The sequence below is a fragment of the Lagopus leucura genome, unplaced genomic scaffold (genome assembly GCF_019238085.1).
Source record: "Lagopus leucura isolate 7727_CA_CO unplaced genomic scaffold, USGS_WTPT01 Super-Scaffold_100159, whole genome shotgun sequence".
In the NCBI taxonomy this organism is placed as follows: Eukaryota; Metazoa; Chordata; class Aves; order Galliformes; family Phasianidae; genus Lagopus; species Lagopus leucura.
This window is the reverse complement of record NW_024962335.1, coordinates 23,896,018-23,921,405: the sequence shown is the minus strand read 5'-3', so window position 1 is coordinate 23,921,405 and position 25,388 is coordinate 23,896,018. Positions and strand designations below refer to the sequence as shown.

At 39.0% G+C, this 25,388-nt stretch overlaps 1 protein-coding gene across 15 annotated transcripts in view; it reads left to right on the top strand.

Moving 5' to 3' along the window:
- MICAL3 (microtubule associated monooxygenase, calponin and LIM domain containing 3) overlaps nt 1-25,388 on the top strand; it is a 144,643-nt gene that overhangs the window by 55,273 nt on the left and 63,982 nt on the right. For 10 of the 15 annotated variants that reach the window (XM_042889562.1, XM_042889573.1, XM_042889571.1 and 7 more), the window contains 9 exons: nt 1,085-1,177; nt 6,307-6,402; nt 8,500-8,556; nt 10,356-10,460; nt 13,038-13,145; nt 15,564-15,671; nt 16,328-16,514; nt 19,443-19,522; nt 20,629-20,716. In XM_042889562.1, coding sequence (XP_042745496.1) covers nt 1,085-1,177; nt 6,307-6,402; nt 8,500-8,556; nt 10,356-10,460; nt 13,038-13,145; nt 15,564-15,671; nt 16,328-16,514; nt 19,443-19,522; nt 20,629-20,716 — 922 coding nt within the window. The remainder of the gene's footprint in view (nt 1-1,084; nt 1,178-6,306; nt 6,403-8,499; nt 8,557-10,355; nt 10,461-13,037; nt 13,146-15,563; nt 15,672-16,327; nt 16,515-19,442; nt 19,523-20,628; nt 20,717-25,388) is intronic. The other 5 variants (XM_042889563.1, XM_042889569.1, XM_042889570.1 and 2 more) reach the window with 5 other exon arrangements.

The following is a 25,388-nucleotide window of genomic DNA, read 5'->3' as shown; positions in this document are numbered from 1 at the left end:
GTAATAACATGCATTCCTCAAGACTGGATGCTAGTGGTGCCCTTCTACTGCAAAGGCTCCCCTAGGGAGGAGTGAAGGTTACTCCATAGAGAAAAAAATTAAATTTAGGAGTATGAGATAGTGAACTTTCTAATGAAAGTCCACTTCCTTGTTACTGCCAGTATGTTTTATAATCTCTTTCAAAAATATCTTACAAGTAATTAGGTTTTTTTTATAACTGCTATTGCTGATGGAAAAGCTGTCCAGGAAAATCCCATTTCTAACCTTTAAGAATTCTAATTTAGTTTCTAATTTGAAGATTTTCATTATCAGGTTTTGTGTTTATGCTTGTGAACTGTGATTAAGTTTTCTACCTGTACATAAGCATAGCAGGTAAATACCTGGGAGGTTCTTCACAATCAGAATATTTATATCAATTCAAATGAGGCTTTCTGATGACTGCTGGTTATTCAGTACAGTATCTAAACTACTGCAACGGCAAGGTAGTCATATCTGAAGTTATGTTGAGTCACTTCAAGACACTGCTAGCAGTGCAGCGTCAGCAGTATAAGGCTCAGTATGGTTTAAGTGCCAGAGTTCTTGCTCTAATGGTTACTTCATCTTAATAGCTTGTGTCGAACTCTGAGCTGCTGTGGCCAGATTGTGAATGGGATCTTATCTAACTACTTTAAGTTGAATTTATGTATACGTATGCTACATTGCATACCGCTGTTAGTAGCACAAATAATCTCAAAATGGTGACATTTATCCTATTGTTTACCAGTAAAATGTTTCCTTAGCCACTGCATGCTGTCTTGAATAACCAGGCTGAATTGAAGAAAAAATGAAAACAAAGGGACGAAGGGCAGGTCCAAAAAATGTGCATTTCCCCCTCCTTTTTTTTTTTTTTTTTTTAAATGTCTTCTCCCTTTTCATATATGACTTGCTAAATGAATTCTCCCCTACCCTCTTTTTTTTTTTTTTTTTCCTTAAATGTTTGTCTGTCTGATTGTATCTCCCATTTCTTTGGCTTACTTCAAATTTTTGTTGCTGTTGTATCATTCCCCCTTGCTCCCAACCCACTTGCCCTGCAACCTGCATGCAGCAGCCTGTCCTGCCTTATCAAGAACGCGTTCACAATCAACCATCCAGCAGACGAGAGCAGGGCCGTCTAGCTCCTATACCCCAGTGGAAACAGGTAAAGAAATTGATTGAATATGATCTGTTGCCTGCACCCAATGCCAGCTCTCACTGTCCTTTTTTTAAACCAATCCTTTTCCAGCAAAACCAATCTTTATAATGCGAGTCTCTTATTTTTAACAGTTTAATTTATTATGAATAAAATCAAAGCCTGCCTGTTATGCTTGTTCTAGCTTTCTAGGGCTTCAGTGGTTGTTTCATAAGAAACTTTGCCTGCAGATGCAGATGTTGTATTGTCTGAGGTATTTCTTTATTATTCTTGTGGAAAATAATAGAGAGTATGTAGGCAGTTATTGCAGCCAGCAAGATTACAAGTGTTGTGGAATCCGTAATTATTGAAGCTTGTCATTAGTAAAATTGGTTATTAGTTTTTCTATTCACGTGAAATCTTACATGTTTGCCAGTTAGAAGAGATTTTTCATTTACTGTGGATTCCCTTTTTTTGTGACCCAGCTTTCCTTGCCACTTTATCATCTTTATTGTGTTGCAAATTCCCATAGTACTGTAGATTAAGTATATTTTGGACTTTCTGCCACACAGAGTGACAGAACATGGATCAAGAGAAGAAAAATCAATAGGTATCATATTTTATTTTTTCTCTGGTGTGTTTTGACTCATTGTCATTACTTGTTGGTTTTTTTTTTTTCAGCAGCACAATTCAAATGGAAGGCTTGTGACAGTCTGTCTTGTCAGGCAAACAGGATACCTATCTTACTGCTTCCTCTGCTTCCATCTTTCCCTGTGAAAATCACACACTCTTGTTTCTTTAGAGTGCTGAGATATATTTTTCTAGTAGTCATAATTTAGACAAGCACCTGTTTCTTTCTAGTTGCAATTTAATCAGTGCGTACTATGGAGTTGAGGAAGAAATCAACACTACTTTGGAAGTTGACTTTTCTGCATGTTTTTGGATTCATGATATACTTTATGCTTAAGGTATTCAGTGCAAGTAGTGCTTCACGTCATGGCCAGTGCCAAGATTTCTTTTCAGTGGCTATCATCTAGATGATTTTTTTCCAAAGAAGACTCAAAGCAGGAGAATTGTTGTCATTAGGACTGTCTTAAAAATGTTGACATTATGTTTAGTTTTCCTGACTTGGTTATTCTTCTACCTTCTCTTCAAAATTTCCTTTATAATCTAATGAGTATTTTCAAGTGGCTCATCATCCATGATTAAGACAGATTTCAGATTTTAAGAGTGCATCTCCATATAGGGGAGAAATGGTGGAGAAGATTTGTAGACAGCTGTACAATACCGGTATAGTTGATGAGCACTGCTTGTGGTGCCCTCTACTTTACAATAAAAGGAAAACTGAATTGCATTGGTGGTATTTCTCAGTTCAGATGAATTAAGATTTGTGCTTTTGTACTTGGGGAAGATCCCATCCCTGCAGCCTCGAGAGTTGTCTTTGAACCTACTGTTGAAACTTTATGAAGGCCTTGTAATCTAGTCTTTATGATGAAACACAGAAGTTCTTATTGTCTTCCTTTTGTAACTGATCAAAAAGGACAAACTTCTGTTTCTCATTTTTATGATGATGATTTTCTTCTCAAAAGTAGTTTATTCTTGTTTTTGTTCTTGTTTGGAACTATACAATTTATTGAACAGGAGCGAAAGAAGTCCTCTGGTCTCCCTCAACATTGATAGCCATCTCCATGTACATGGCAATGTAGGGCAGATCCTTGAAAAAAACTATTTAATTATTGTACTTTCCAAGAACTTTTTTTTATTTAACAGGACATTGTCAGCTGTCTTTGGGTGCTTTTCCACTCACGATTGCGTCTGAAGTATTTGCTTAATCTTACCTCAGTGAGCTCTACTGTGTCAACAGAAGTTGGTTGATTCTTGGTGCAGAGTTCATGCTGGATTTTGCAGTGGTTTTCATCTGACAGTGAAATGTAAAAGAGTAAAAGTGGATCTCCAAGGTGCACAGTCTGCAAAATTAGGATCGAAGAAACAGTTCATGTCCCTATTCCAGAGGTTCCTTAGGACTTTTGGGGAAATGAAGAACATCGCTTGTCTCTATCCAAAAGCCTTTCGAACTATTTATTCTGGATTCATGGGAGATCAGGAGAGGCTAGAAGCCATCCAGTGAACCAAATAGCCAGTTTTGCTAAGTTGGTACAGACATCCATCCTGCAGGAAGTTGTTGTTGAAGCAGTGCTTCAGCTGACTGCTGAGAGTGCTAATTCTAGTTGCTTAGGCATGTGGAATCTGATAGCTGTGAGACTGCGTTACTACAGTACTGGAACAGCCTTCTATGGTAACATTAAGCACTAGTTACAAAGCTATTCCCTGCACCACAGATCACCAGCAGTGGAATTGGTGCTGGATGCCTGTACCGTGTTGTGGAGATGCTGTAATGGAGTGGTATGGCTCCTGACAAACTCTTCAGGAAACATTTGTGTTTGCTGTAAAGAGCTGATTTAGGAAGAGCTGCTCATGAAGGTCTGGGAGAGGGTTCTCTTGTTTGGCACAGGTATCAAGAGTTCAGAAGCAGAATCTTCCTTCAGTGAGTCCGCATAACGTATCACATAGTGGAAGCCTTCTATTGAGGAGTCTTTTGAAGAGGAGCAAAGTGGTTTTCAAGGAGACAAAGTAGTGACCTGCCTTTGAGGGAAACAACTAATTGCCTAATATTCTTGGCCACAGGCGGGGTGATGTTGAGGTCCTAAGGGGTTCTTGGGAGAAGGGCAGTTTCCTATGCTGTGATTGATAGGTTTGGTCCTGCATCTTGGATCACCTGTTTTGATGAAGGATTTGCACCTGCCGTGGGCTATGATCTGCCAATGGCTGACAGATGAATTTTCTTAGCTGTACTTGCTTATCAGTAAGTCTAAGATCTTGCTTTGCTTTAGAGTTAAAAGAGTTATCAGACCAGCAATGCAATCAGATCATAATGGAGAGTGTTTCTGGGTGTTTTGTAGAACTAGGATAGGGTGGCTTGGTACAACAAAATTCTGTTAAAAGTCCTGGCAGAATCTATTCTGAAGGAGTTTTTACTTTCATCACAAGACTTTCTTGCTATCTCTCTTTCAAAGGCATAACCTTGAAACATTAGAAACCTCTTCAGTCTGCTTCAGTGCATTCAGTGTGGCCTGCATTTTCCTTGTGAATTGGACTGCAGTATTTTCTTTGTTGAACTATACATTGGGAATGTTCATCTGTATTGTCAAAGCTTGTTCACTTGTACTAGGAGTACCTCAGCAGCACCTAGTAATGAATTGAGATAGTGTTTGTCCACGTGCACAGTAGAAATCTGAGGAAGTTTTTTTAAGGGATATATGTTCATATAAAGTCTGGATTGTGTTTTATGGTATGGTGGTTAATCTCAAATTAACTCCTTGCTGTACAGAAATTTCTTCCATATTGTGTACTATTGCTTTCCGTTTTTACTGCTTTTGGGCAGTCATGTTTTTTGAGCTTCTCATCTGGGATCATGAAGCCATGTAGTCTATCCAGAAGAATATATGACTGCTTGGGTATGGTATGGGAAATTAGCCCATTAAACTGAATTTTGTCCTAATTTTCCAGTTTTCAGCAATTTTCTGCCAGTTTCAGAGATGTCCTCACAACAAGAAGAGTGTAATGCACAAGCTGAAATCACTGATGTGTGCAAAGACATCTGATGTGTTGCTTGTAAGACAGAAACCGCATGCTGTATAATGCAGATCTCTTCTGCCTCTGGAGGTCTGATGCTTGTTCTTTTGAGGTGGTTCCCTGAAATACGATAAAAGCACAGCAGTAAAAACGCTTCTCAGTGACTCTGTTATAATTGTGATCTTTGAAGACGTAGTGAATGAAATGGCCACAGTCAGCTGGAGCTGAAATCTCAGCAGAAGAGAGCTTACATTACCAATACTGTTTTTCCTAAATAATTTCTCATTTGAATATGTTGATATGTTTTTGTTTCCTCATTCCTATAGCCATCTTTGTATTTGCATGCTCAGGAATGGATCTTCCATCCTGTATAATGCTATATACTATGATCTGTTGTGGAAAATTACACAACCTTGTGAATATACTGAAATCTGAAATGCAAACTAGGCTGTTGTTAGATGACAGTCTACAAACAGCTGTAGTGGTTGAAAATGTTGCCAGCCTTTCTGCTTGAAATTAGTGCCTTCAAGGCTGAGCGTATAAATGTTCCTCATCCACTTCAGTGCAAAGTCACGTGGCTTAGTTTTAAGCTGCTTGTAGCATCTGTTTGAATTAGAATTTACTTTTTTGCTGAAGGGGAAGAGAACACCCAAAAGATGTTCATGCCAGCTCAGCTGTCAGGACCATAATGAACATCCATATATTTTTAGACAGCATGCTGTTTCTTTAAAAGCTATGTAACAGTGGTTCCAGGTACACAAGTTTTTTTTTTGTTTGTTTTTGTTTTTTTCAGTGCAACAGTTACCAGATTTGCTCTGGCAGAAAGAATAGGCAGAAGATGTGTTAAAAGACTATCCATAAGAATGACATAAAGAACTATGAAGGCATGTTCTTATGGTGTAAAAAAATGAGGACATACCTGCATTGTGCAGTCTTCAAATTACTAGCTGTGTACATATTGCCTTTAAAGCAGCAATATTTCTGTTCTAGTAGGATGGCAAAGCGCAGTTCAGTTTACCTGAGATGGTTTAATGTCTGTAAGGCAGAGAAGATGGATTTGAAGCTGAGAACAGAGCACTGTGACTTGAATTATGTTGCTAATGAACTGCAAGCAGACTAATTAAGTCAACACAGCGGATATTTTTAAACTCTGCAGAGCACAGCAATAAGTAGTTTTTTTGTGAAGCAAAAAGTGCAGTCCAATTCCACTGTTGAGAGTTCCAAGTTGTACATTTGTCTGTGAGTCAGAAACAGTTGGTTTAGTTGGTTATTGCTGTAACTACACGTTTATTGGCTGTCTGCAGAAGATTCTGCCAAACAGACGTGATTGTGTGAATACAGGAGAAAAATTTACCTCTTTCAACTTTGGTAAAACTGGCTTTAGATCATTGGTAAGAGGTATGAGCAGAAGATTGCAGTCTCTCAGCTTATGCATTCTGGCCTGTCCTCCCAGAGTCAATGAATGGAAATGTTAGCTTTCCTGCCATTATTACGATTTTTTATTTCTTTTTCTTTTTTAAAAAAAGATGAGGAGTAAGGAACGTTGTCGGACCTGCCCCAAAAAAGTGATCATGCTCTCTTCTTCCACTCCACCTTCCTCTCCATCGTATCCCAGACTGCAGGTGATTCCCTCTGCATGCTCTGTCCCTCTCTCTTCATTACTGCTTGTACAAGTGACTAAATCAATTACCAGAGATCCCATTTATAAATACATTTCCAATTTTCCTTTTCTCGTATGTAGATAAGGCTTCATCAAACTCTTATATTAGACACACTTTATAGTGTGATCTCACTATTATCTGATGCACTGGAGATTCTGAGATTTCATTGTAGGGTAATTGGTAATCACAGTAGCCTTCTTCAGTTTTGACTTGAAGCAAAAGTACAAGTGAAATTGAAGGGTCAAGTCTACCCTTAAAGTGTATACATGCTGCTTAGAAATTCAACGGATTGCTTCTGTCTTAGCAAAAATTCCTTTTTTCTACACAGAAGTTAAATCTTTTTGGAGTAATTCAGAGATGGAAACTGCAAGTTTTCTCCATCTCTGCTTTTTGTTTATACAAGTGTGAGTGAGAATTTCCTCTTTTATCCATGGAAGTCTTTTAAGTTTACTTGTATGAAGTGCTTTTTTGAACTGTTGTGCATATGCCTGATGTGATCCTTCTGTTTCCCCCACATTCAGTCCTTTGTCTCAAGAAGACTTTGCGTTCTGTCTGTCTTAGTCTGGATTCAGTGTAAGCCTTATTCTGCACACAGCATATACATGTGCAGCCGTGTGTACACGTGTATTTGTCTTTCTAGTTAAATATTACCTGAAATCTTTAAATGCCTGTTTGTTTGTTGTACACAGTCATCCTGCTTCTTTCAGTTGTATCTATTTTTGTTTCATTTTCCTACTGCAGTAATAAATCCCACTCCTTCCTCAACCTTGAACTAATCTTTAGGTGATAAAAAGGCAGCTGCAGTTCCCAAGACATCCCATACATTCAGTAGACATTACACAAGTAAATTTCTCTGGAGATTGATAATGTTTCTTTTCTGTTTGCCTATCAACCCTATAAACACACGTCACCTTTAAGGAAAGTAGAGAAGGGTCATTTCTTTCTGACCCATAAGTACTCTGCCACCTCTCCTGTATCAGACTGTGCACCCGCAAGACGAATCAGGGCTGCTCGTTGATCTGATTTAAAACTGTCTTAACAAAAAAAAAAAAATTATTTTTTTGGCACCCTGTGGACAGTGTGGTGCAAGGAAGGGTTCAGGGGTGCACATCTGGGTAGAATGGGCAAAATCCACAGCTAAGCTGGATTGACTGTAATGGGGAATTGTATTATTAGATATTGTGGTAGCTAGCAGTCTTCCTCTTGTCAAAGTCTTTTTAAGATTTTATGAGAAAACAACAGTTTTTCCCTAAGTTTGCAGATAGAAAAGTGAAGGCAGTGGTGAAATTTACCTTTCAAACTATTAGAGGGCAATCATTTTCCACATGAAAAAAGGAGCTTTCAGTAACTGAGCCTTTAGCTGTCTCCCCTCCCTCTCTTCTCCAAGTGTTTTGTTTGTCCTGTCTTTCACTTGCCTAGTTCAGTCATGAGAATTTACTGCTGCTGGGGTCCAAGTATGTTTTCACTATTTTCTGTGTTGTGTCCCATAGGAAAATTTTTGTGTGCCTCTTTGCTTAAAAAAAAAAAAGTTTCCTCCTTTTAATTCTGAGGAATATATGCATCCTGTGCTACAGAGCTAATCCAGTACAGCCAGTTGATGCCTTTGCCTTTGGAGAGATTTTTTTCCCTTTATTATTTCTCTGAAGTTGTCTTGGCCCAAGGCCTCATGACAAGTCAGGTGGATCTTTGTCCTTCTTACTCAGGTGTCTTTTAAAAACTCTCTCTCTCTGCACTGCTAATGGAGTCTTTCTGCCACTTCTTTTAATCTTTTATTTACTTCTTTTGAGCTAACATCACAATATGAGTTGTATTGAGTATCTTACTATCTTTATTGCACTAACTGTGGTTAAATGAGTTAATATGAATATATAGAGACTTAAATCTTCCCTATGGGAGCCAAAATTATTTTTGTCAGTTTTAGAATATTCTTCTTAATAAAATACTTATCTTTCATTATGACTTCTTTGCTGCTCACATTGTCAACAAAGTAAGATGAAGTCTATTTGACTAGGAAATTGGTCTGTGATTGTTATTAAGCTCATAATTTGTTGCCTGCAGAGATACAGGGATCCTGGTGCTGGATATCCTGGGGAGCAGAGTCCCAGACAGGAAAGGGTAAACAGCATGAACAAATGGCATGGATGCTGATGACACAATGCCGTATTGGATGTGTGCAATTCAGGAGGCAAATGTACCACGTAGTGAAACACACTTACCTAACGCTGCTGTTAACACGCTGCAACTGCAATTAGGAGTGACTATTTCTGTGTGATGTCCACATAAATGCATAACAAGCCTTCATCAGCAGTTTGCTATACGCTTTTATTTTGCCATTATTTGGCACTTGAGCTCTTCCCATTCTTTATCTCTTACACCTCTTTATTGGAGTATGCTATGGCTGTAGCAGAACAAGAAGAATTATGTTTTGTGCTAATTCATGCGAACACAGTTGCATTGTGTTCGCTGCTTGCTTTCTGGATGGTTGAACAACTGGCATTCCATCCTGCCTCCTACAGGCCAAAGATGAGGCATTATGTAGTATGGAGACTTTGAAGCCTTCTTATTAATGGAATATTCAACGGGCTGTCTAAGCAGTTCAGTATTATGCAGAAGCATGGGAGAAGGAGAGAGAAGCATTCAAAAGAACGAGCTGATTTGAATTCATATTGGCAAATAAATTGACATTCCAGTAAAGGCTTTTAATGAATGAAGTCATAAATGATAGCCAGCTATGAAACTGTTACAACTTCAGAAATGTGTTCTACACAAAAGGCACTTGTGGGCCGAATGTTTTCTGACAGGCAGTGGAAAATGAATGAGCGTGTGTCTGCAGCGACACAGAACCCACAGCTTTATAATAGGCCCTAGTTTGAGTGAAAATGATCTAGTAGAGAGGAGTAGGTGGAACTGAAAGCAGCTGAAAATAGAGAGTATTATTAATGTATTTGAATGGGAAATGCGTTTCTCACTGATTGGGTGTGAACCCAGTTTTCTGTTCCGCTTTGAAGAACAGTTAACAACACGTAGCAGCACTCTGGCTTTTTTGACAGATCAAGCCTGAGGTTTCTTCACACTGGCTTGTAAATCCTGCTCCATTTGCTTTTGAATGCTACAAACATATTAGCTGAAGGTTACCTGGTGTTGCAAGTAATACTCCTGCTCTGTACAGCAGCCCCAAGCCAGGTCTTTTTTCCATGTTAGCAAGACTGGTACGAAGGACCAGAATAGCAGAGGTGTGAAATGTTGTGCCTGGGGTGTGCTGACATGGCAATTCAGACAAGTGCAGAAGCAGCATTGAAACTTCTGTGGTAGTTTGATTTTGCTATGCTTTGCATCCACCAGCCACTCTCGTTAACCATCCTCTCCTTGGTAAGTACGGCAATCTCTTTTGACATACTACCAGCATCTTTAAGGAGACTAATTCATTCTTTATGAAAACTGAAATCCATTACCCTAAAAATATGTGCTTCTGTGCAGAAGATCTGAGAAACACAAATACATGCGGATTTAGATGTGTAAAGGAAATCCTTGACAAAAAAAGAACTGTAATGGAATGAGTTGGTGAATCAGTTCCTTTGTGCATGATAAAGCCACATCTTGATGTAGAGGGGTGGGAGTTCTTCGGATGGTAATGCCAGACAGCGGCTCTGTGCTTGCTGCAGCAGTGGGAGCGCTGTGAATAAGGTCTAATTCAGCTGTTTTTTTCTTCTGGCCTGGAAGGTCAACATTTAGCACTTCAATAGAATAGTAATCCAGTACACAATAGAAATGAAAACAGTCTTCAGAGGGGAGCTTCTTTCACTGCTCTGCATGTGAATTTCATACCTTTTGTCTGGCTTTCCTTTTGGGACTTCTTATTTTTTTTTTTTTTCCCTCTGGTTTATTTACTTCCTCCCTCCTTCCTTATCTCACAGAGATCTCCTCGTTTATTTTCTGATGACCAAGTGCCTGAGAATGTTGAACAAAGGGCATGTCAGCTGGCTGCCCTCCTGGAGCCCAGGCGTGCAGCGAGGCATCAGGTGACTACAGCCCCGCTGTCTATGAGCTGCTGTACCAGTGGGTCAGTGTGGGTACTGCTGGCATCTGGGGTCACACGGCTAGAAGAGCTCACCGAAATACAGGGACCATTGCTGCACACAGTCCCGTGGATAAAAACGAAAGAGCAAGTTTATTTTGTGTAGTATTTTTTATCAGACTAGACAGCTTTTAATAGTCTCCCTGATGAATGCTTCCGTTATCAATTCATTCTTGTAATCAATAGGGTAAAAAGCAGTGTAAGCAATAGGGTAGAAAGCAGCCTCCGAGCTTCAGAGCACATGCTGAAAACGAGCTGGACTCCAGATCAAATCATCTCTCAGTGCTCGTTTACCAGTCAGTTGCTCCCCAGTTTTACTTGCTGCTGGAAGCAAGAACATGTGCATTTTCCAAGCATAATTCCTGGCTCTGAAGTACGACTTCTGTGCCCGTACTTCTGTATTATTATTTCCAACAACAGAGTTGGTGGCTTGTGCCGATTTTCTTTGATTCGGCTGTACACTTTTGGATTATTTTTTTGTGCTTAATTTTTTCTCCTGTTTGTCTTCTCTGGCATGTGGGAGTGTGCCAATTTCAATGGTGGCTTCTTTTGTTCACATTCCTTGCCCCATTTCTGTTTTTGGTTATCTTCAGCAGCCTTTGGCAAACTGGAGAGTACTTTTAGAAAACAATCTCAACTTAAGTGATTATTTTTTTTTTGCAGAATTTATGGTTTTGATTTAACTATGCAAAATTAAACTGTCTTCTTGAGCAGGAGTATAAACAGTCCTATAACTTTTACTGGTGGATATAACTTTTCCAAGCCATCTCAAAGGGAAACGTGTAACAAATAAGTCACTTTTAACTACTGTTCTTTGGGGATGCAGTCTTTGCTGATGTGATGATTAAAATAAGCAAAGCTGTTCTCCAGGAAGAGTGAACCTTTGGCTGGATTTCAGATAGGATGTCGCAGACATAGAAGAAACCATGTAAGTGTGGGTAAGGAGACTGCTTTAAACATACCAGTATCTATTTGTTAATGGGTGACACAACTGAAGATCTCGGGCATGATCTGAGGATAGCATGCTTGTATGTGTTTCATTATTGTGTAGAAATAATGGTACAGAAGTTAGCATCTGGACCCTGACACCTACTTCCTACCTTCTTCCTGCTATCTTGCACTTTCAGGCTCTTTTTGAGGGTGGAAAAAATTAACAGTATTGCATTGCAGAGAAAAAAAACCTTAATTCTGTACAGTGTAGAATTAAGGAGGAGAGAAAATATAGTGAAGATGGAGAACACAAAGTAGAGGAAAGGAAAAAGAGTGAGGCAGAGATGAAGATGGAAACGGATGTTGGAACACTGCAAACAATGACAGATTATAGTGTGGGATTTAGGGAAAGAAATCGAGAAAAAGTAGAGTACTAAGAGAAAGCTCAGGTAAAGTAATACATTTTCAGAAAAGCAATTTGATTAAATATTGATGATCTTAAGTACAAAAAATCGCAGAATCACAGATTCTGTGATCAGTGTTTTAATATACTGTTATATTTCTGAAAACCCACCTAGTTTTTATTGTGCTCAATAGGTTTAATCAACAAGCTAGTTTTTTCTAAGCGGCTACAAATTACTGTTTTTGTGAGTCCAGTAGCTTCATGACATTTATTTTTGTCCTTTTTGTAATGCAAAAAATAATTGTCTTTTAAAAGAAAGTCAAATATTTGAAATTTATGTATTTTTTTCTCCAGATAGTAATTCTAAGGAATACACAGTTCCTACCAGTACTGTCTGATACACCTCGCTACCTTGTTTTTTTTTTTTCCTGTTTAAATTAAGTGTGTTTGAAGGTGGGCATTAGTTAGCCATAAAGGTAATGAAAAGGGTATGTTGGGAGCCCATACCTTCTTCCTCCTGTGAAGGGCCCATTTCAGAAGGATGCATATTCTCAGTTAGAGATTTGCTCTTTGCCACTTGATAAGCAAAAATAGCAGATTGCATTATATTGTTTAATTATTTTTACTGTGGTGTTTCAAATCTGCTGCATTAAATTTTATACTGGAAATGTGGTGCTGCTTGTTGGCAACAGTTACAAGTTAATTTCTCCCACCTGGAAGGAGAGCAGGATCTTTTTTTTTTTTTTTTTGCATTTATAGTTAAAATGTAGAAGAGGTCTCATGTGGCCTGAAATAGAATCCTAGTGTCTTGAGCCAGTAATACGGAACAACAGGAGATACAGGAGCAACAGAGGAAATTGATCTGGGATCTGTGCCAGTGGCTTAGTTGGTTGGGTTACAGAAGGCTGGACATCTGTGGAAGTAGGTAACTGTTTCCAAATGGCCCTCAGTGACTTAAAACATAATAAAGGACAAATTAAGAATAACATACTCTGCCTCGCTAGGGAGAAATTGAAGATGCACTGGACCTTTTTTTTTTTTTTTTTTCAAGTTGTCCTACAAATGTCATTAAGAATTTTTATTTTTATTTTTGTGGTGGGCAGAAGAGCCTGAATTTTTGTTTTTATTTTCACCTGGCTTTCCTTCATATCTATGTATGATTGTTGTGACTCTTATTTTATTTTTTAGCCTGAGACTGAACCGTCTCGCCGATTCTTTGTTGACCAGTGGGAGCTCTCCCTTAGCCTCCGTTCTTCTAATCGCCCTTCTTCACCTTCATCTGACTCTCTTCGACAGGTAGCATTGGCCTGAGCATTGCTAGGTGCACTCGGCTGTGTCACTTACCCCCCCTGGGCCCATTGGCCAAGGACAAAACACAAGAGATGGCTAGGCTTGCAACACTTCACCTGCAAAATGCAATGTCTGTGCATATTCATGCACAACTGAGATGCAAGCAGCCTGTGGCATAGCTTGTTGTCAACCATAAAGCAGTTTGAAACTAAATATATGTAACTTTTGGTGCAAATGTAAAAAGCTTCTGGTTTATCTTGCTCTCAAATTGTTTGTTGTGGGTTTTTTTTTTTTTTTTTTTGAGCACTAATAGTCTAGCTTTGGAATAAAGCTTTCTTGTTTTGCTTGCTGCTTTCGTTGAGATTCTCGGCCAAACTACAGAATGGGCTTGTGTGTATATGCTTCATCTATAGTATGAAATACAGAATACTTTGGCTTTCTGAAAAATCACTAGGAATTTCATCTAGTTGCAGTTGCCATGCTGGAAAACAAAAGGAGTTTGATTTGACCTAAGCTAAAGTGGTTCTTTGCTCACTGCTGAAAATGGTTCAGAACATTGCATATCTTGAAGACATTTGCCCAAGGAAAGTTAAAGTGCTCCATTTAAAATCCAATATTAGACCAGTTGCCATGTGTAGGTAGAGAAATCAGAACCACAGAACCTAAAATCAAGACTTGAGCAATTACATTTCCCACACGAAATAGTCTCAGATGTTGTGAGTTAAGATTAGAATAATCAGTTTTCGGGCAGATGTGCTGATAGAAATTGAAAGATCCTGAAACACCTGCAGTTAAGGTTGGGTGAGGAACCCGTATAGTTGAAATGCAGTTCCAGCTGAAAGAAAATGTCTGTTGAAAGCACTTGCTGCCCTTGGAAAAGCTTGAAAATTCTGAAAGACAAATTGTGTTGTTACTTGCATACGTAAATACTGCAAGTGCTCAATATTTTGGGCTGGATTTAGCAGACAAGTATGTAAAAGGAGTGAGTATAAATTCTTTGTGGGCAGAAATAAACCTCCTATATTGTAGTGACATAGCTCTTGAGGAATTAGGACTTCAGTGATAGCAACTACAATCTGATGGCCAAGCATGCCATTTTCAGACCCTTGTCCCCCTGAAATACCATTCTGGTGATGGATTTCAGATTTTTATGATGCTTCCTGCTTTTCTCATGTCTGAATATGTGAAGGTCTTAAACATTTCTGAAAGGCTAATAACCACACTTGTGAAACATATACTGAATTGTTACTTATGGGAAATAACTAGTTCTGGTATGGTAGTGGGAATTTTGAGAGAAGAGTTCAGTCTTTTCCTTCAAGATACTTCTATCCTGGTGATTTTGCACTTGCCAGAAGGCAGTGTCTTTCTGCTCCTTCATTTCCTGAGGAGACTCCAGCTAGAAATATTCATAGTGCTTCTTAGTTTGGAAAAGGAAAATTGCTTGGCGTGCTCTTTGCTGCTCTGCTGAGTCAAATTCGTGGTGTTTGCAGTGTGATTAAGCTAACACAGATGTAAGCACATAATTCTCTTAACCATGTAATTATTGATGATGGCTGAAATTATTTCCGTTGAAAATCACTTCCTCTGCTCCTGCAGTGACTGAACATGGCTTGCAAACACTCATTTTAGACCGTCTAGTGTAACTGCCAACATGCCTAGGTTTCTCAGAATACTGGAGGGACTTTAGCTATCCACAGTCATTGCATCAGTCAATACCCATGATGGAGAAAAGCCGAGTCATAAAGCCATGTTCAGTGTTGAGTGAATACATGTTCCAGATGTTTGCAGGTATGGCTTTAAAGTGTTGGATGAGATTCTTGCCATCATTTTCCATATAAACTTCCTATATATTTTTAGCTTTGGAAAAATGATAGTTTTGAATGACTGTGAGTTCCTGAGTTAAGGATTTCTTCCTACTCTGTGAATGCACTTCAAATGAATTCTTTTCAGATGCTAATCATATAAATAAACTGTTGCAATCAGCATGTTACATTAGACTCTATGACATGTCTTCCAAAATGTCTTTGATTGTGATGCCAATTTTACCTGGAACCTCAAATCTTTGTCTATATTTGGTTTCATCTTTGAGAAGTGAATCTGTTCAGGTTTCCAGGTGCAAAGTACCCCATAAGCAAGAAAAAACTTGGCTTTCTTCATCATCATAGCATTTCTAGAGCACTTAGGTAATGCAAAATGCAAACCTTCTTTTTCATAGTTGCAGTTGATATTGGACTGTTCCAATGATTACTGATGGCACTAGCGCTGCTGTTACTACTTGTCACTCCATATTGTCCACTGTCTTGGCATGGTTTCACCTCTCTGCACCTTTTCACCACCTAACCTGTTATCATTTTAGTCATTTTTATAATTTTATTTCTTTTTCTTTTCTCACTTCCCTTTTGTTTTACTCCATCCATCTGGTAGAAGTATATAAAGATGTACACAGGCGGAGTGAGCTCATTGGCTGAGCAGATAGCCAATCAGCTTCAAAGGAAAGAGCAACCCAAAACCCTTCTAGACAAGAAGGAACTGGTAAGATGATGTGCAGAAGATGATGTGTGTTTGTGATTAGATGTACTGTAGATCTGAAGTATTGTGAGTTGCTAGTACAGCTGGTGGATCCATAGTAGCTTTGTAAAAGACTTAACTTCCCTTTCTCCATCCACCCTCTCTCTTGTCCTCATTTTCCTTGCAAAATTGCTGAATCTAATCTCAGCACTCAAGGATTAGCTGCAACCAGTTGACAAACTGGTGGTCGTATTTGTGAAGATGTATTTGTTCCACTGTGGCTACTTCAACATTGTTGTTTACTAGAGGAGTAAGGTTTTGGTCTAAGAATTGCAGTTTGAAGGGTCTCTTAATGATTTTGCCTTTCTATCATATGCCTCCCTCAGTCATTTATTTCAAGGTCATTGTTAATAGTACTTGTGTCCACTTTTCCATCCAGAGCCTAATTTACTCCTCACATACATAGGCATGACATCCTAGGACCTTCTTCACTGGACTTCAAGGTTAGTTTTTGGTTTCCTGGCTAAAACTGAATTGTGTCACAGCGCTGCAGCATCCATGTGTCAAAGAACAGCAGCATCCAGACGCTCCCATACCTGCAAAGATGAAGGGAAAATAGGACCATGCGGTCTTGGTGAGAATGGACACACACAAATTTAATCACGCCTATATCTGTCTAGGGCTCGCTCAAAAAGGAGTTCCCCCAGAACCTGGGAGGCAGTGATGTCTGTTACTTCTGCCGCAAGCGAGTCTATGTGATGGAAAGGCTGAGTGCTGAAGGCAAGTTCTTCCACCGCAGTTGCTTCAAGTGTGAATACTGTGCCACCACTCTGCGGTTGTCATCTTACGCCTATGATATTGAAGATGGTAAGAGAAATTGCCTTTTTGTAAGAATTCTCTTAGCTGTCCTGGAGGTTTGTCAAGTGATTTCACAGCTCGCTGTTTGCTTACAAATTATTTGGTGAGTTAAGAGACGGAGTAACTTCAGTTCCAGAGATATCCTCTCAAACTGTTAAAGCTCTGTGGGTTTCCTGTGGCCAGGTAATGCTGAAAGCTGTGAGGAGTTAATTAAGAATACCTGCTGGAATGGAAAGAAACAAATAGTATTTGAGGGCTTTAAAATGGTTTGGCAGCTGTCTTTAAGGCTAGATCCTTTACTGTTCCTTCGGTTACATTTAAATGAGGAAACTCATTTTAGTTTTAAATGAGTTGAGTTTTAAATTTAGTTGGGCTTTATTTAAGAGAACGTAACATGTTGGTGACAGGCATAATCAGCTTTTACTTTTTAAGAGAACACAGCAATAGAGCTTTACATTTTAGATACAACAAAAGAAGTTTATAATCAAGGGCTATGATAATTGATAATTACAGACTAAGTTATATTTTAGTGGGGAAAAATAGGACATGGGAGTAGGGATAGGTCAATGCTAAATATATGGAGAAAGAATTAGTTACTGAAAGTTCAGTAATTTTTCTTTCTGTGTCTGATAGACTGAGGAGCAAGAAATATGATTACCAAATTAATAAATTTATTGATGACTCTTAACAGAGTCCAGCATTCAAAGGATTAAGGGAAGTGTTAGGTATAACAGATCTGAGAAACCAGACAGTGTGGCAGCAGCTGAAACTTTTGTTAGCACTCAAAAGATGAGCATGTTGAAAATTATAATTTCAAATTGCACGTCACTTCTGAAGAGTAACATCCTTCAAAGAGTGGCAGTGTTACATTTGTTGCTTGTTAGCAGAAAATTGACATTTTCTGAAGAAGTAAGGTGTCTCAGATAAAGCTTAATGTATATCAAGAAGTATAACTTCTACCTTCTTTCACAGCTGTCATTTATCTTTGCTCTGATATCAATAATAAAGTATGTACAAAATTATGTAAAACTAGGGAGATATTAGATGGAGAGGCTTCTACACCAGAAATGATGATGTAGAAATAAAAATAACAGGAAAAAGTGCTACAAATGATATTTTTCCACATTGATTGAGTCAAAGATGAAGTAAAAATTGTAAGCTGTATGCTACAGGATGAAACTCCAGAATACTCTCTGCAGACTGAAAAGTTCTGAAATTGATAGACATCTGTGTAACTGGGTTGAATATTTTTGAAAGTACTGACAGTGGCCATGGATACATCAGCTAGGCTTATGGGGCAAAAAGTACCAACATAATATTTCTATTGAAGATGAATTATATAGCGACCTTTAGTAATGGGCTTGGATCACAAAGAATTGAGGAATCTCAGAACCATCAAACCAGGCACCCAGTAAGGAATAGAAAACCCATTATTACTTGTTCAGAATGACAGCGGACTTGACTTGGAAGTTTAAAGGGGCCAGTGATAATTTTGAAGTCTGTGTATAAAATCAACAGCTTGGTCAATTATCAAAGCTGGGACAAGGCAGTTGTAGAGCACTGCTGTTATTTTGTGCACTCAGAAGTCATGGGGTACCTGATTAAATGTGCAGTAGCAAGCTGAGCCCTTCTGTCTGTTGTATGTGCTGAAGCAGTTTTTGCCACCAGACTTAGCGATTCTTTCTGCCAGCCAGCTTATGTACACAGTTATGGCCAGACAGCTCACAGTGAAACAAGCACAAAGCTTGGAGTCTCAGCGCATCTGCAGCATTGATTCTGAAGTAACTGTTACACGGTTAACAGTTTCATATGTATATATACCAAATGTGACCACATAGAAATGTGCGTTATTGTCACTAATAATTGTGAAAATGTAGCTCATGTTTCATTCTGGATTTGTTTTGAAAGAGAAAGTAAAATACATTCATGTAGTTGCTATTCATCTAGCTCTTCCGACTGAGAGTGTCCTGTAGTGTTCTACAATCAGTGTCTGGTTCAAAGCCTGAGTATGTAGGGGTTTTGCTGTTGTATCTCTTGTCAGATGTTTCCCCCGAAACAATTTGAAAGACTCCATGTTAACAAATGTTTATTTAAGCAGGCAGTTCTCAACAGATAGTATTTGCCACCTTTCTATCATAAAACAAATCATTAGAATATATTGTGCAAGTACCAGCTCAGAGAAACTGAGGAAAGCAGCAAAAGTCAGACTATAGATTTGAAATGTGTTGGGAAGGTTGTAGGAACAGGATATTAGAAGGTATGCTGTGGGCTGTGTACACTTCGCGGGATATGGTAGCAAAAGAACATGGGAAGATAACCGTGCCATCAGTTTGCTCCTATTACTGTTATTTGCACTGGGGTATTGCTAGTGCTGCTTTGTCTTTAGGATAGTGTTCAGATGCTGGTGAAAACCCATCTAGACTTCTGGAGTGTTACTAAAACATCAGTGTCACAACAGGTCTTACTTGTGAAAATGACTCATTGCTCGATTGCCCTTTCTGCAAGTAACTACAATCTGTTTTCGGAGATGGTTCTCTGGGAGTTAATGCCCTCCTCTCCCTCTTTCCTCTGCTGCTTGTATTCATTCTTGCTTTTTCCAAAAGTGCTTCTGCCAGCTTTTCATGTGATGATTTCTTTGTTCCTCACACACTGCCGCATTGTTAGCATGTGATACCACACAAGCCTCACAGCTTTGCTTTGGTGTTTGATAGGATATTATTCTCAGTGGCTGTCAGGCACCCAATGAAAGGGAAGCTAGTTAGGCAGGGGAGAGAGGAGGGCTGGAGTTAAAACTTCAGATTGTGCTTGTCTCGGTGCATACTGATTAAACTAGAGGAAGGAGGGACAACAGAAAATAAGTTGCAGTGAGATGGACACTTATATTGTGTTAAGGTGGTGTGTTCTCATTGTCGACCATCATTAATGTTCTGTCTGCAGGTAAATTCTACTGTAAGCCCCACTACTGTTACCGACTCTCCGGTTATGCTCAAAGGAAGAGGCCAGCAGTGTCAGGAAAGGTAACTCATTCTTTTCGTCTAGCATGTTGATTCTTAACACTGAAGGAGTAAATATGCTTTTCTTTTTGTGAAGGTAGAAAAATTCAGAATGCATCAAAATGGCATTGTAATGTCATAATGTCCTACAGTTCTATAAATTTTCATTAAGAGCTTGCAATTATCACTTCTCTTTTCATGGTTCTTACTGTAAAATTATGTACTGATCCACTCAGAACAGTATTTTGATTTGTATTCTTGTTATACTGAAATGCTTATTTAGTCCGTGTAAAGACTAAATAACTTATGTTGCTGGTTTTGCTTTTCCTTAAGATTAAACAAATTATTTGCATTTCTTCTGAAACTTGAATTTCTAACTCGCTTGCGTAGGCTATTAAGATGATGTACTGTCTTTTCTGCACTTTTGCTGTCAGTTAGTGTATGGAAAGAAAGGGTATCCTTTTCCCTATATTATTGTAATGGAAGCATTTGTGTTTTAAACATAGGCCCAAGACCTACTATGTAATACAGAAAGGTGTCTCTGCTTTTGTCCTTATAATCCAGGGCATATTAGACTCAATTTGTCTCCTCAACTCACTTTTCAGAATTTTTGCATTCTCAATGTGAGCAAGCTCTGTGGTAGTCTCTTTGCATTCAAGTTCTGTTAAGATTGAATGCTACAAACTGACCTTCCCCCTCAGATGATGTTTTCCTCTGTGGTAGTGGTGGTGGTGATCTTTCTGCTTGCTTGTCAAGTTTTGTTAGTACAAGCTAGAGCTGTGCACCTTTTTGGAAAGGCTAGGGATCCATCTCAAAATTTGTGCTATTCTTCCAGCCAAAAGGAAAGACCAAAAGTGAAACATATTATGTATCCCAGATGAGCAGACTTCAGGGATCCTACTGCTTTGACCTTGGATATCTAGCTTGTTTTTTTGGGGTTTTAAGCCTATCGAGAAGGAACGCGTTTGGTTCAGACCTTGCCTTTATACAATAAATAAGGGGTATCTTAATTGCCGAAGGGATATCTTCCTAGTTCATTGTGTTCAGTACATACAACCTCATATGAAAAGAGTATTTTCTAAGTGCTTGCAATTGTAGTATGGATTTAATTCACTTCCTCACTCTTCCAGGACACCAAAGGACCTCTGCAGGACACTATGGCAAGTGATGGAAGTGGACGGGCAAATTCCATCTCCTCCTCAGCAGAGAGGGCCCCAGGTAGCTCCGCTTCCTTCTTTAGCAGGGTGGTGCAGTACTCTCTCGGCTTCTTTGACAGAGTTAGGGTGGCAAGCCAGCGACTGCAAAGCACAGTTTCCTGCATTGGGCACCAGGTAGCCCAGAACCCTTTGGACTCCTTTTTCATGTGTCAGCTGATGGCTTTTGGGGTTCCCTTTCTCTATGTCCAGTCAGAAGTTCTCGTGCAGATCTTAGGGGAGTTCTGTGGCCAGTCTGCTGACCGTTAAGAATTAACGTGACCCAACTTTATAAGCTGTACAACTCGTGTGAATTGGGGTGCCGTGTGAATTTTGTGTGTTATGTGAAGTTCTCAATATGTTATTTTGCATTGTGGCTTTGGGGGCCTAGATATTCTCATTTCTTTAAAGGATACTGTCTGAAATAGTTCCAGGAAAACACAGATCCTCAGTTAAGGGTCTCCTCTGAGTGGACCCAGATAAAGAGGCTTTGTCTGTACTGTATGTACTTCAATGTTGACTCAAGTTACAAGTTCTGATACACTGGAATAATTCTAAAATTGGATTTCTGTGTTTGCCTGAAATTTGGGAGTAGTTTCTCATTCTCCCAAATTTCTGTTCACTAATCTGGTACTTGAATGGGAAGATCCCATTATCTCTGGATTGTGTCTCCTTTGGAATTCTGGGTGTCTGTGACAGCTAATGGGATGGGATTCCTTAAACTTCTTGAATTTCGTGGTGCTGACAGGTCATGGTGCTTTTCCCTTACTGCCAGATTCTGTGCTGCTCCTGGCCATGGCTTTGGGAACGAGGTAGTGAATGTGTGTGTCTTACTGTGAAGTATTTTTGCCTATTAAGTTAAAATTCTAATTCCTTCTAACATGGGAGAAGTGACTCTGCTACAAATGCTCGTTTGCCCAGCCCCTACATGCTCACTTGGTGATGTCAGAAAGAGACTTAGTTCTAATATTGGTTCTAGAATGCTAAGAAAACAGGAAATTAGGTGCTTTTAGAGGGAGAACATACCTAGAGGAAAAATTTAGAAATGAATGTCTTCACAGTGCTAATTGAGAAGAAACATTAAAAACATACAGGCAGATAAAAATCATGCTTATATTTGACATAATATTCTTACAAGCATTTCTAAGATGGTAACTGAACACAGAAAGTCATTCCTACTGTGTGTTGTTGACTCTTTAAATGTAGTTACACTCGCTGTTTTGTCTGTTAGTGGAGTGGAATTTCCATATGGCAGAATGAAGGAGAGAAAAAATGTAATGAAAAATGACAGGTCCAGAAAGGCAATGGCAGGTGGGATAATGACAGCATTTTTTTGTACTGTAGGCTAGGTTTAAAATTGCTTACTCTAAAGGTGAAGAGTTTTTGGTTTTATGATTTTTTTAATATAGAGCATATTTTTTAAGATGTGTGAAAAAGATATTTCTTGGAGCTGTTAATTCACAGACTATATCATAGGAAAAGTGACTTGTGGGTTGAAGCTATTGGTGATGAGAAGTGGAAGAAAGAGAGTTTAGCTGTGTATATCAGTTAGTTTTTCAGCACTGTTGCTGTCGGTCTCCTTTCCTTGATTTAGTCCTTCCAACAGATCAAATTTAATTATTTGCATTTCTAGATGAGCCTTCAGCAGACAGCATCTACGTGATCAGTAAGTAGGACAAACGTTAGGCCAGGTATTTCCATCTCTCCTTATGTACTGGTGACATAGTTGGCACCTGCGATGGCACAGTTACAAGAGCTGTAATATTTCTAGAGAAGAAAAGTAGAACAGACACCATTTTATCAAACAGCAAGGCTTGAAATCTAGGTCTCCAGTTTGCTGTGCCTAACTGTAGCATTGTTTTTAAATATTTTGGAGCTTTAAAGCTTTGGCTCTTGTACTCTGCAAAGTACATCATTAGGGCATATTCAGCTGGATGAAGCTAGTTCATCTTTAAGGCAATGTAACATGTTGTGTGTGCATGACTGAAACACCTTTAACGGTTGAAGAGTTACCTTCTGGTTCTGTTGTCCCCCCTTTTCTGCTAGAAAGTATTATTTATAGCTGAGATCTCATTTTCTTTATGAAGCAAGTTGTAAGTATATTTTAAAACTACTGGATTAACAAGGGTTAAGAAGCAGGAGGGGAGGCTAAATGCCATATATTTGAAAAGCAAGCTGCGGTGTCATTAAGGCAGGCCAGTTCTCCATTAGTCAGTTTAACGGTCATGTGCTGTAGTACCTCTCTTTAGCTCCAGTTCTTGCACAGTAGATCAGGAAACTTGCAGTGTGTTTACCGTTTTGTATGGCTTGAAAAAAAACCACACAAAAAAACCCACAAAACCTCAGCTTTTGAATTGCAAAACTTCATGATACAGTGGAGGAATAAGATACTATTTCTGAATAATCAGAGGGAGTCTCTAAGATTGCATCTTTATTTAACTACTGACTTTGAACTATGTGCATATATGCTTTCTTGTAATTTATTAACTTCTCTAGGTGAGAAACTATAGGCATTCTGCTTTCACTGAAATATACAAGAATACCTTAAGCAAAAAGCTCTCTGATCTGGAGATAGTTTCCCACGCTCCAACTTTACCTGTTCAGTAGACTTTCCATGAACTGGTTGTATATCTGAAAACTCTTTGGCCTCTTTTAAGGCAAGAACCAGCGGCTGAGGTTGGGCAGTAGTGATTTCATACCTTGAGATCTGAGTCAGTCTTACTAGTGAGGCAGATGTTGATGAGGAGTGTAATTTGCCTCTGAAACGATTAAGTGAAATAAGAGTGTGAAATGCGTAGGTTTAATTTGTGATGGAGTTCTCAAGATAGCTTAGAGTGCAAAAAGAAGGTGTAGAGCAGAAACATCAGTTAAGCAGTGCACAAGACAAAAGCCCCCTGGTTTTAAGTTTTGTACCCTCTGAGTTAAATTCAGTCCTGAATTAGCTCGTTCAGTGACCACTACGACAAGTTGTGGCAGGCCTGCTTCTTAGTTGCCCACAGAATCCCAAACAAATGTAAATTTTCCAGGTTTTCCCCCTACATTCAGTACCTCCTTTACCACCAAATCTGTGCTCTTCTTTTTGTAGCCAGATTAATAATTAAAATCTGTTTGAACTCAAAATGGCGTTCAGCAGCTTTGGTCAGCTTAGGTACAGTTGGTCCCAACAAGCACTTTCTTGTGATGCCGTACTAACCTGACAGGCATGCATTAACTTTGCTAAAGATGTCAGTCCCTCACTGGCTGTCTGTCCCTTGTATTGCAGTGACTGCAGTTGTAGGGTACAACTTGTGAGAAGCAAGTTGAGTTTTTTAGCAGTCTTCTAGAAACGTCGTTCGTACGAAGGCTTGCCTGGTTTGCCAGGGAGCCCACGTGACATCTTATGTAGTGTCACAGGGATGTTTTCAGGGAGTTAAGTTCTAACTGGCTCCTGCAGTACTGATCAGCCCCTTTCGATGGGGAAGTGGCAACAAGCTTTTGAGTGGTTGATGCCATTCTCTCCTGGGAAGGGAAGCTGGGGAAAGCTGGTACTTTGCTTTTGGTTCTGCTCAACTGTGGCATGCTTTGTCTTAGATTCTGTAATTCTTCTCTGTACTCTGTCTGCCTCTTTCTATCTTCTGCGTTTGCCTTTGTGCCAAAATTGCTGCTGTTGCCATGGGGAAAAAAACACTTTGCTCCTCAACTGTCTCTCCCTTTCATAATCTGTAACCACCGTGTCTTGGATTTTTTTGAATATTATTTACAGTACTTTATATGATTTGAATGTGCTTTTAATGTAAATGCTTTTTTTTTCTGTTTGTTCTAAAGGTCTGTAAGAACACATTTTCAAACTTTCAGCTCTTTCTTGACAGATGGACTTGGAACAGTCTTTGCTTTATCATAATGCTCTTTGGGGCAGCTTTAGGTAGTGATGTTTTGTTGTGTTTCCTATTCCAGGCTTGTGTTCTCACAGCAGTATATTTCCGACCCTATCAGCAGTAGGAATTTCATAAAGAAAAGACCTGCTAGGGAAACTCTTACTTCAAAAACTCTCAGCAATAAAATGCAAGTCATGAGATCTTTGCAGTAGTTACTTGAGCTGCAAAAAATGTAAGAAACTCACTATAAGTAGTATGCAAACCTGAAAATTTCAATACGAAGTAGAGGTGTTAGGTCTCCTGCTTTACAGTCACAAAAGTATATCCTATATATGAGATGGGTGCAATATGAAAGGTCAGAAATCCTCTTATGGATGTGCCTTAAACATTTTCAGGGAGCAATGTTATGAGCAAACCATTTATGGTAGACTCTTAAACATGTAATGTGTTGCATTTAATAAGCAAAAGTGGACACTTACATGAGAGGGCTCTTTTGGTGACCAGGTAATCTAGAAAGTGGTGGTTGCTTCCTCTGAATGCTATGCCCTTTCAAGTAAATTATCTGAGCCCCTTTTTCAAAAGGATCATGGCTGTCCATTGAGTTTACACAAATCTTTATGAATGCATACAGTATTATTTGCACATATTTCTATGCCTAAGGAAGTACAAATCATTTTTGTATGCATTTCTGTATATAAACTGGCTTCTTGTTCATCGTTGTTGTCCTTTTACAGTTCTACATACATTGAATGTGCCTTCTGAAACTATTTCATCTCAAAGCAAAACAGTTTACTTGTGCATATGAACATATCTTCACGAAGGCTTCCGCTTGGCCACTCCTTT